This window comes from Triturus cristatus, chromosome 3_1, assembly GCF_964204655.1.
Source record: "Triturus cristatus chromosome 3_1, aTriCri1.1, whole genome shotgun sequence".
NCBI classification, from domain to species: Eukaryota; Metazoa; Chordata; class Amphibia; order Caudata; family Salamandridae; genus Triturus; species Triturus cristatus.
This window is the reverse complement of record NC_140583.1, coordinates 296,220,612-296,233,024: the sequence shown is the minus strand read 5'-3', so window position 1 is coordinate 296,233,024 and position 12,413 is coordinate 296,220,612. Positions and strand designations below refer to the sequence as shown.

The 12,413-nt window shown below is 51.2% G+C and overlaps 1 protein-coding gene across 1 annotated transcript in view; it reads left to right on the top strand.

Annotated features, from left to right (window-relative positions):
* Positions 1–12,413, top strand: part of BBS4 (Bardet-Biedl syndrome 4) — a 532,628-nt gene that overhangs the window by 180,298 nt on the left and 339,917 nt on the right. The window contains exon 3 of the mRNA XM_085643924.1: positions 11,111–11,190. Within this exon, the coding sequence (XP_085500050.1) occupies positions 11,111–11,190 (80 nt within the window). The remainder of the gene's footprint in view (positions 1–11,110; positions 11,191–12,413) is intronic.

Below are 12,413 nucleotides of genomic sequence, written 5' to 3'. Positions count from 1 at the left end.
GATGGGCTCTGCTGGCTGAAGGGGGTGCATGGAGAGACCCGATTCACGACCACTGGGGCCGGGGCTGTGAGGGCCGGAGTCCGACCTGTACGCTCCCCACAGAGGAGCTTGAGCATGAAGCGCTAGCTGTGGACGGACCGGGTGCGGCAGGTGTCCGGCTGAGGAGGGGTTCGTGGCCCCCGGCGGCGGCAGCTGCGCTGCGAGCACAGAAGTGAGCGGAAGGGTCCCGGAGGGACATACCTGCAGACAATCGGAGGGCGTAAGCAGAGGCGGGGGGCACCGCAGAGAGAGGACGCGGAGGGCGGAAGAGGACAGCCGGGGCCCCGAGGGCGCCGAAGCAGGACAGGAGCCCTAGTGGGACGTCTGTGGCACTGAAGAGCCGATCTGTACTGAGTCCCAGAGCACATGGCGGGCAGCAAGGGAGGACGGAAGGGGGAACGCACTCTCCCCGAGCTACTGGGCAGGAACCAGCAGAGAGTGGAACGGGGGCAGCAATCGCCCGGCCCCTCCGGAGGTGCGCCGGTCGCTGATAACGGGGAGCCTCTGATCACCAGATCAGTCATTGAATCCCTCTTCGGCTCCCTACGGGAGGATTTCCAAGCCCTGAAGAAGGAGGTGGCCAGCGAGGTGCGGGAGGTCCGGAGGGAAGTGGATAGCTTGGGAGAACGTGTGGTCACGCTTAAGGACACCGGGCGGAGCAGAGATGACGAACTAGAACGATTGCAACAAGAGGTGCTGCGTCTCAGGGATCAACAGATCAACCTCCAGGCGCATGCCGAGGATCTAGAAAACAGATCTCGATGCAACAATATCAGAGTTCGAGGCATTCCGCCCACAGAAGAGGGGACGGACATGGCGGGCTACCTGCAAGATCTGTTCCGAGAGGTCCTGGGGGAGTCGGACGGGCTCCACATCCGGATAGACAGAGCGCATCGAGTGAGGCCGCGGCGCCATGCGTCGTTGCCGCCCCTGGACATTCTGGCCTTTCTCCCGGACTTCCCGCTCAAGGAACGCATCCTGGCGGAGGCTCGTAAGAAGCAGCCCCTCACTTTCCGGGGCCACCAGGTCGCCTTGTACCAAGATCTGTCTGCCATCACGCTACAGAAACGGAAAGCGTTCAAAATTGCCACCGACTTCCTGCGGTCGCACGAAATACCATACGCATGGGGACACCCGTTCAGGCTCATATTCCGATGGAATGGCACTATGCATCAGCTATGCTCCCTGCAGGAGACATGCGGGGTCTTGGGCATATCGGCGCCGGAGGTGGACGCGGCTCCGCGGAGGCGGGGGCGCGCTGGCAGTGACGGATGGCAGCGGGTGTCGGGGCGGCACCACCCGGCACGACCTTCGAGACCAGACTCACCCACCATCAGAGCTAGCATGGCGGAGGCAGTACTTGAGGTGGCGGAGAACACTGGACTAAGTGACACGGCGCCGACCGCGTAGGTCTGTTCCGGGGGGAGATCATCACAGCCTTTGACACTAAGCAGGTTTGGGGGCCAGATTGGGGCGGGGGCGGGGGGAGGGGGGTTCGGTGGCTGGACGTCCACTGGAGTACTTCACCAAAGACTTGCCCCTTGGGGACGGGACTTGGACAATGTTGACTCAGATTGAGGGGAGTGGGAGGGGGGCATTGCCCGATGGGGTTCGGGAGGTGTTGGCACGTTGCCGAGGGGCAGGTGGCGGGGTGGTTGGGGTGTTTTCTGCAGGAATTCGGGAGGGGGGGAGACTAAGGGAGAGGGTTGAGGGAGGGGGGGATGCAGGGGGGTGGGGGGGGGGGGGAGTCCAGCGTGTGCCTGGTAACACGGCTGCGGCAGCGGCGCACATACTCCGGTCCGTGGGCCCTTGTGGGGGCCCTGCTGTCATACTTGCCACTGCCAATGACGCCCACGGCACTTAAAATTGTCACGCTGAATGTCAGGGGCCTCAACAACCCGATTAAACGGCGAGCCATCCTATCCCTCTTAGAAGGTACCCGGGCCGATATTTGTCTTCTACAGGAGACTCATCTCCTACCCCGTGACTGTGCCAGGCTGCGCTCCTCAGCCTTCCCCACCCAGTTCTTCTCGTCCAGTAACACTAAAACAGCGGGGGTGGCGATACTGGTTACCCGGCACTTTCGGGGAGAAGTGCTCCACAAACAGGCGGAACAAAAGGCAGGCTTCTGGCGTACAGATTCAGGGTGGCCGGCCTCTCCTTCACAATCGGGTCCCTTTATAGCCCGAACGAGCATCAAGAACGCTTCCTCAGTTCGGCGCTGGGCGCGGTCACTGCCACTCCGGATAGACACATTATTATAGGAGGAGACTTTAACATGGTCTTTGACGCTGCCCTCGACAGGTCTGCCCCCCGCTCGCCGCAGACTGGAGAGTTCTCAGCGGGGTGCAGGGCCCAGCTGGCGGCTATGGACCTCGAGGACCTCTGGCGTCACCTACACCCGGCGGAAAGGGACTATTCCTACTATTCGCACGCACATAAGACCTATGCGTGGCTAGATCACTTTCTGGTCACCGGGCCGGTCTGCGCACTGGCCATGGCGGCAGACATTGGGGTGGTCTCCATGTCAGATCACGCCCCGGTGACGGCTACCTTCTGCCTGCCGCCGATTTCTCAACCCCCCCCCGTGTCTGGCGTCTACGGGACGCATTACTACACAGACGAGAGGTAGTCCAGCAGGTAACGGCGGCGATTCGGGACTACCTGACCCACAACGAGACCTCGGACACATCGCGAGCGACACAATGGGCGGCACTGAAGGCGGTGCTTCGGGGGGAGTTTATTGCGATCTCCTCGGCGGATAAAGCGAACCGGCGCCAGAAACGGGAGGAGCTCACGCAGCGGGTTCGTGAACTGGAACACGTACACAGACGGACAGGCGCTCCGCGCGTCTGGCGGCAGTTCGTGGGAGCGAGGAAGCTCCTGACGGCTCTGGACATGGACCGGGCGGAGTACGCGGCACTACGCCTCCGGCACGCCTATTACACAGGGGGGGACAAATGCGGTCGGCTATTGGCGAGCAAGTTGAGAATAGCACGGCAGACACAGACGGTGAAAGCGATCACTGACCCCACAGGGCCGAAGGCCACAGAGGACGCCCATATCGCGGAGCTCTTTCGTAGGTATTATGCTGACTTGTACGCGGGGGACCCCCCGGACGCGCCCGCCACAGCAGCATACTTAGAGTCGGTCTCTCTGCCGTCCCTGACACCTACACAAGTGGAAGCTCTGGATAAAGAGATCCGGATCGAGGAAGTTATCTCCGCTATAGCCAAGCTTAAGCACGGGAAATCCCCAGGTCCGGACCGGTACACCTCCCTCTACTATAAAACGTTTTGCTCGTCGCTCGCGCCGATCCTTACGCGGTTATTCAACTCTTTTGCGACGCAGGGAGCCATACCGCCGGACCTGCTGCGGGCGTCATTAGTGGTCATCCCCAAACCGGGGAAGGACCGGACACAGTGCAGCTCTTACAGGCCTATATCGCTCTTAAACATCGACCTCAAGCTCTATACCGGGATTTTGGCGAGCCGCTTGGCCCCGCTCCTCCCGGGGCTAATAGATCCGGATCAGGCGGGTTTCGTGCCGGGGCGGCAGACAGTGGACAACACCAAAAGAATCACACACCTCATAGAAAAAGCATCGCGGATCCCCGGGGAGAGAATGTTGCTGTCAGTCGACGCCGAGAAGGCGTTTGACAGGGTCCACTGGCCGTACTTGGAGCAGGTCTTAACAAAGGTAGGGATAGGGGAGAAATTCCACGGCATGATCTTCAATTGCTACCGATCCCCGACCGCAGTGGTGAGAGTGACTGGGTACTGCTCTCAGAGTTTTGACATCGGAAGAAGCACGAGACAGGGATGCCCGCTGTTGCATTTACTTTTCGCCATATATATGGAGCCCTTTGCGCAGCGGGTGCAGGATAACCCGGCGGTGAGAGGGGTGAAGTTTGGAGGCTTCAGTCACGCCGTAAGCCTATATGCGGATGATGTGATCTTCTCATTGGACGATCCGCTCTCTGCCTTGCCGGCCTGTATAGCGTAACTCACCTCGTTTGCGGCGGTGTCGGGATTCAGGATGAATATGGGGAAGTCGGTGGCTTTGGATCTTTCCTAAGCACCGGGGACTAAAGCCTTACTACGGCAAAGGGTTCCGATACTGTGGTCTGCGGACTCGGTGTCCTATTTGGGGATCCAGTTGGCTGCAATGGTAATGGCGAATTATACCGCCTTGGACACGAAGGTCCGAGGAGAATTAGCCCGATGGGACCGTGACACCCTCTCATTGCTGGGGAGAGTGGCGGCAGTTAAAATGACAAACCTGCCTCAGATATTGTACTTGTTCCGGGCGCTTCCACTGCAGCCGCCGGCGGAGTGGCTTCGGAAGATGCAATCCGACCTGGGGCGTTTTATCTGGCAGGGCAGGAAACCTAGGATGCGACGGGCGCTCTTGATGTTGTCGCCGGAGGCCGGAGGTCTCGGGATCCCGGATCTCCGCAAATACTTTTACGCGTCACAGCTACGTTATCTCGTGGAATGGAGCCGCTGGGAGTCGGACAAACACTGGCTCTTCCAGGATCAGGCGGTGGTGGGGCGGCCTCTGCAGGAGGTACCCTTCCTGCGCAGAGCTCACCGTCCCGCTAATCTTTACGCTTCCTTTATCACTAGAGTAACCCTACGGGTCTGGGATGCCACAAATCTTGTGCACGGCTTGATGTCATTCCCCTCTCCGCTGACACCCATAGTGGATAATCCGGACTTCACTCCAGGACTGGAGAGAGGCGCGTTTGAGCACTGGCGGCCGGCTGGATGCCGGGCTTTGTGCCACTTGTACGGCCCAGAGGGGTCCTTCCATTCACGAGCTTCAAACAGGAGTATGCGTTCCCGGAATCTGAAAGGTTGCGATACCTGCAGGCGCGCCACTGGGCGCTGCACCCTCGGGTGCGGGAGGCGGCTGACAGGCGGCTCCTCCCTTATGAGCGCTGGCTCCTGACACGCTCGTCCGACACAAAGCTTATCAGTGACCTGTACAGGTTTCTCCAGACGCCCGCTTCACACTTATATAACCCGGGACGGGAGCGCTGGGAACGAGAGCTGGGAAGGTCCCTGAGTCATGCCGAATGGGAGCAGGTCGCTTACAGGGCCAGACACTCGGCCTATCATGCCGGCCTCACTGAGACCTTCACTAAAGTCTCCACGTATTGGTACTATACTCCGGAACGCATGCACGAAATGGACCATAGTAAAGGGGCCACTTGCTGGAGGGGCTGCGGGCAGATAGGAACGCTGACGCACGCACTATGGGATTGCCCCCCTACTAGCCGCCTACTGGAGGGAGGTGATAGACAATGTGGATTCCCACTTTGACACCGAAATACCCCGCTTCCCAGCTTATACCCTGTTGGGCCTTCCAAATGGGCTGACATATCCCTTAAAAACCCGCAGAGGCAGACAGATTGCCATAGCCTTGGGGTTGGCAGTTCAGACGATCCTGGTACATTGGTGTTCTCCCACGATACCCACAGTCACGGGCTGGTTACACAGATTGTGGCATGTGCTAGGGATGGAGAAAATGTCGCTAGCGGTGGCAGGTGACGCGGAGCAGTTTAATGACCTTTGGCAGCCGTTTCGGTCTCTACTGGTCACGGAATTTAGAGAATTGACCTGCCCTAGATACCTGCGACCCCTGCGGGTTACCGCGCGGGAGGAGGAGGAGGCCTCTTGAGGTGCCTGATAGGAAGTATCGGAGTATGGACCTTGGGGTCGAGACGGATTCACGCGCTGGACCGGGAGGGGGAGGGGAGGGGGGAGGGTTTGGGGGGGGCATCGGGAGTTGGGAAGGGCGGGGGGGAGGGTTAGGGGGGGTTGTTGGGGGTAGAAATTTTAGGTTACTTACTAGGTATCGGAGCGGATGGCAGCCCTCTCGGACAGGACTGGAAGGCGGTTCCTATGACATGGGAAGGGGCTCTGATTCTCGAGGGATGGCGACCTCCCTGATGTTTCTTACGACAGCTTGTGCTTTAGGGGGGGCTACACACGGAGCTCAACTTGGAGGACAGTCTTACAGCGCTAGTCCGTGGGAGGGAAGGGGACTTTTGGTTTCTGCTTGAGGTTAAATCGCGGCCGGCCCTGTCGGGTTGTAGGGCGGCATGCTGTGTATAGTAATAGTATTGCCTTCATAACGCGAGCCCCTGGGCTCTGAGACAGGCTGGCCTTTCTGGGGAGTAACGTGCCGGCCCGCAGGGTTGTAGGCGGAAGTTACTGATGTCGTCGGTGATACCTGGTTAAGATTAATAAAAAGATTTAAACCTAAAATTTGCCTGATCATGGAGCATCTTGCTTCGTCATTTATAATCTGGTCCCACTTAACTCTACGACTATTGTTAGTGACTAAAATAGAGGACGAAACACCAACTTCCTCAATGTCTACTCTCTCTTCCGTGAAGACTTCCAACTGTACTAGAAGAGGGTCGTGATCGCTCTCTGTCCTGGATCGTACCTCCATGTCGATCAATTTGGGCCACAATTCAACATTTAAAATGAGATAATCTATCCTGCTATGTTTTCTACCCATGTTATACGTGGATTTGCCCTGAGGATCTGATTTAGACCTACCATTAACTGCCCGGAGCCCATACTCCATTGTGAGTGCCTTTAGCTGGAGAGCGGCTGCCGACCAATTTTTGACAGGATCTAATGTCAAAGACTGGATACCCCAGACTGGATCCTCATCACACGTGAGATTACCATCTTCAAAACCAAGGGGTTCGAAGGTACAATTAAAATCTCCAGCAATAATTAAATTCCCAGAATTTTTTGGGGACTGCAGAAAGGTGTCAAGAGCAACCACTGTGGGGGATATTCTTCCACCCACCTGACCTCTGGCATAAACATTCACTAAAGTACACTTGAGGCCAATGCCAACCGAAATAGAGAGAGCCAGGATATCCGAGTCTTCTATTTCCACCTCCTTAACTACAATGTCAGCCCGTTGTCGTACCAAAATTAGAAGACCTCCCATAGCTCTACCCTTATTTCTAGGTGCAGGGGTGGCCGGTTTCCCAAAGGACAGAAAACCTGGCCTAAAGTGCATTTCCCTAGCCCAAGTTTCTTGAAGCATTATTATATTGGCCTCTTCTATAAAGGAAGACCAATCCTCTGAGTCAACTTTGGATCCTAAACCCGCTATGTTCCATGAGAGTATTTTAAGTATACTGGACACAAGTACACTAGGTAACCCCGAGTTATCAGCTCTCTCGGCGACAAGAATAACACTAGAGTCGTCATTGTCAACAACAGGGATCTCAGTAGAATCTTCCAGGGTGGTGGGTGGCAGTTTAAGCTTCACAACTCCCCGCCCCTCCTGCAAATGTCAGTCACTTTATAATCATTTGGTTGACATTTTTGGTTAGCTTTTAGGCTTTAGTTTGGAAGAAGTCTCCCTACGGCAAAGGAGATGGTGTTGTAAGGTACAGCAGGTCCCAAGCTAAGTCTCCATTTTAGCTACAGTCAGTCAGTAAAAACAACTTTATTCGGTTTACAACTGTAAAACCATAAACGTTCACATATATATATTCATATATATATAAAAACAACAATGATAAAATTCATAAAACCATTTGTCCAATTCATTACATGCAGAAGGTTAGTTCATAAAAAAATATCCATTAAAATCGGGTCTCTGGTAAAATCAGAGGTTCAGATACACCTAGTAATAAATAAAGCCCACAGACCTGGCGATTTATTGTCACTGGCTGGGGACTGAGTTGATAAGCTTCCCTCCAGGGTACTGCCCTCTAGTCAAGTAATGCCCTGTTTTTTTTACTGCAAATTTAAGAAAGTTAAGATCAAATAGGACAGAGTCTTCAGATAGCAGTTGTAAATAAATTAATGCTGGGCGTGCCTGCCTAAAATTCAGTCTCCTTAAAACAGGGACTATTAGTTTCCTCCGGGGAATTGCATAGAAACTGCAAAAGAATAAAAAATGCGACAGCAGGCAGGACAAAGCTATTTGAGAAAATAGTGCTCGGAGGCTGTAATTAAAGCCTACTGAGTAGCAACACATGTAGCATGGGGTGTCGCCATGGGAGGTTACAAAATTAGAGAAGGCGGTATTAAGGAGGGACTACTATTCCTATCGACCAATGAACAGCCACAGTTTATAGTGGACAATGAGACAAGCCAATGAAAAATATAGGTGGAGAGTGGTGGAGCTTCAAGTCAATACCTGAATACAGCATGCCTCGCAGAGCATTGCATGTTCTGCCCAGGATCGACCTCAAAAGGCACTGTATGTGTCTCAATGGACTAATGGGGATGACAATATTGAAGAGCAATGAAATAATGGCAAAATAATGCTCCTAAGCAGCAAATGCTGAAAGAAAGTGCACATTAATAACAGGTGAAGTAAGTTCAAAACCTAGAGAATGGCTATTTATGAAAAGGTAAACCATAGAAGTTAAACAGATGCTGCAAAATACCACTGGTATATAAAATACGATTGTGGCATCGTTGATGGAAGAACAATTACCAAAACCAAACAGCTGCTGCAAAGATGAAAACTGTGTCAAGCCAATAAAGAAGGATGAAGTGAAAGGTCTGATAATCTTTGACAACCCCCGCCTTCAAAGAGAAGATTTAGGTTTGATTATTTTTATTTGTGACAAACACTAGACAAAAAGACAAAACTATATTAATCATCGCAAGGTAACTAAAACACAGATAGGATCACCACGTCGTGGCTATCCTGAATAAAAGCATTCTGGTTGCGGGAAACCAGCAGACCTTCCTTGACTGGCTCTGCCTAACTCCCATGCGCCTCCAGCAGATCACGCAGAACACTCACCTTACAGTCACAAAGGATATCAGTTGAGATTAGCCTAGGCACTCCTAACACTGTAAGGTTAACTCCGCTCCACACATTTTCCAGCATCTCTAGCTGTGCTTCTAGCTTTAACATACCCTCAGTGGCACAGGATTGAAAGACAATGTATCTTTTACATTGATAATTGTCACAGTTGACTGGTTCTAGAGCTTGTATCTTACCCTCCACTCTCCTCGCTATCTGTCCAACCGAAACCACTCATTCACCGCAACTGTTTTTCTACACTCAATACTGCAGTTTCCACAGTGTCTATTTTCTTCAGCAACTCTGGTGACAGGGGGGTGGGTTTGGCGAAATGGGGGTTGGAGTAGGGGGTGGGGTAGTCTCTGCTTTGCCTTTCTTCGATGTAGTGTTGAGCGGATAGAGGAATCCTCCTTTGTCCTGTTCCACTCCACCATATTTTGGGCTTCTGCAGGAACACCAATCTGATTTTTGTTCCCCCAACATGTGCAACTTTCGCAGAGAAATCCACAGGGCTAACTCTGTTGTGTCATGCTAGGTTACTGTGTGCCAGTCAGCAACTCTGTGTAGCAGGAGGTCCAGTTCTAGTTTGGTGCAGCGGCCACAACCCCAGTGGCTCTAGTATCCAATCCACTGTTTAGGGGGAGAGGGTTTCCTCTTCGACTCACTCCTAAACTTTCCTCCCTGGACGCTGCCAATTTCTTTGTGTTCTTCTCTGACCATGTCTGTATCACTGCATCTGACCCCGACTGGCCACAAAGGTTCGGTTTCACCCCATCCACCCTAGCCTCTCACTCCATAGTGGTGTGCAGATGCTGGTTTGCCAGCACCTGAACTGCTAGTTGCTCCGTGCGGTCATACTCAAGTTACCTCTAACCTGTAACTCCATATGTGCCTGCAGGATTAACATGTAGTAGGCCATTCTCTTTCCTCGTAACACATCCAAGACTGTGTTATATACTGATGGTGAAGAGAAGGAGTGGGGTAGGAGATAAGGGTATTAGAGAAGGTACACAAGAAATCTAGTCCGTTTGTAGTCACACAGCTTCTTTTGTCAAATGAAGGATCTTGAGTGTTCTTCCTTGTCTCAAAAGTGAAAGCTCTTTTATTCCGAAAGGTAACACAAGAATACTGGTACTCTCTGCTCTTACATCAATTTCAGGTGCATACAATTTTTTCTTTTACATTAATTTCACGTGAATGGAAACATTCTTCAGAAACTGAAACAAATCCCCACAGATCACTCTAGTTACAGGTGCAGTATATTAACCACTGAACGTATCTATGGCATAGTACATTTATCTTGCTTAGACCCAAGAAATCCACTTCTAGACTGACCCTGGTCCAATATACAATACATAGTTCTTAAAGCTCCACAACTTGAGGGAGCAAAACAGGCACACATTTTCACTCGGGATTTGTAAATAACTCAGTGAATTCCCAGCACGACTTAGAAGATGAGGCTGAGTTCCCGTACCTAGGTACAAAGGGTAGTAGTTTCACAGTCCAAACAAATATGACTAACTAGCTAACCAGAGGCCTCTGAAGACAGCATTGGAGGAGGTTGAAGAATTCTGAGGATGTGAGGAAATTCTTCGAAGTGATGCTGCAGGAGAAGTTATAAGATGTGCCAGAAACAGAACATTTCTGAGAAGATGGACTCTGCCTCGGATTGAATATTGATAGCAAGAGAATTATGAATACAGGTGAAGATCTGAGCCCAAGTAGAAGAACACAGGTGAAAAGCAGAACCCAAGCACACAGCCACGCCCTGTGTGCGGCTTTTATGGAGTGGCTGATGCATAAACCCTGCAGTATTCCCTCGAATCCTGTGGTGGATCCTCCAATCCTGCAGCAGGTCCTCGAATGAATCTCGCTGTAGTCCGGCACTCAGATGGGGCATACTGTCATGGCTTTTGGGGTGTCCTTCTATGCTCGCACTGGGCTTTGGGGATCGGAGCGAAATAATTCTGCACGTGTGATTTCAAGGCAGTGTATACTGCATGTTCCAGAACGATTAGCACTTACCGTTGTCAGGCAAAGATTCTTTATATTGACATCTTGGTTGCTTATGTCTGTTAGAATGTAGGTGACCATTTCATAGCCGCACTGTGCTTTGTGAATCTTGTAGTCAAGTAGAAACCCTGTGTATTGTGCTCATGTATTACAAATGATTCAGTTTTGTACTCTAAATTTCTGGAGTGGCAGTGCATATAATGGAAAGTACCCTATGTGCTAACCTTTATTTTGACTCCTGTCCCCTCAGCACCCGAGCTGCCTATCTTGGAAAGAAGAAACTGGCTGATCCACCTGCACTACATCCGAAAGGATTATGAGACATGCAAGGTGCGTATAACGTTTGAAAAGTACAACTTGAAATAACACAATGAATGAGGTGAGAGTGCTTCCAGCAGGGATGGTGGAGGGGGCAGTATTGACAATCAAGAGAAGGTCACCGATCTATACTAAAATATAGTCTGATACTGTCCTTTTATTTTCGTTTTTGCGATGTCATTTAAAGGTGGCCTATTGTTTATATATTTATTTTTTCTTTTGCATTTCAAGACTTCTATTTATTTTCTGAGACCGCTTTTCCCCCGAAACTGCCCCCCTTTTACGTCTGGCTTATGGACCTCTTTCGCTGTCTTGCCAACCTCACATAATCATAAAAGTTAATAAATGCAAAAATGTGTATAGACGTACCTGTTTGGGCACTGGGTCAGCTCTCTTTCACTATTTCCCGTTTTAACAATTATTCAAATTTTGTTTCTGCCCACCACAGCATATAGCATGGGGCAATGTTTAAGCCACTTAACACATTATCTGTCTGGCACTTTGAGTGACTGTTTGATCACATGCACATCTGCACAGAAAAAAAGCCATTTCAATGGGCCAACACCTTACATTTCCAATGTTTTTCCTTTGCATTCTTTCTCCTAGATCATCAGGTTAACAGTAATTTAAATCCAACTTGATTTTTTCTTTGTGCCAGTAGAATCCTATTGCCAGTGACATGCATTAAAACTAAAATCACTTTCTATGCGTGTTATAAGTACATGTGCCTGCTAGGAAGCACCCATATTGTTTTATTAACCTTGTGTGCTGTAGTGAAGATTGCTATCTATATACGTACAATGCTAAGTTAGCACAACCGCGTTAGATGTTAGAAAGCCATCTTGCCGCTTTTGCACACGACACTGTAGTTACATGTTATTAATTGAGAAATGCTTGCTCGACTTTGCTTCACATGAGAACTGTCTGTTGTTCACATCCCAAACAGTGAGCAGCGACCTTGGTCTGAACATTGTGTAAAGAAACAGTCTGGGTCGCTAGATGGTGTATGTTGTTGGGTTCAGGTTGATCAGCCCACTATTTAGCCATAACGCGCACGTAGCTGCAAATACCTGAAAGTCGGGTGCTTTTAATATTGCAGTGTTGCATGTTTTTCATTACATTCAGAAGAAGAGCTTTCCCAGGAGCAGAGTCTAGCTGATTCTGTGATGTGATCCCACTAAGCTGATCTTTACAGTATGGGGTTCCCCATTCAAGCCTAGAGACCTTTTATTAGT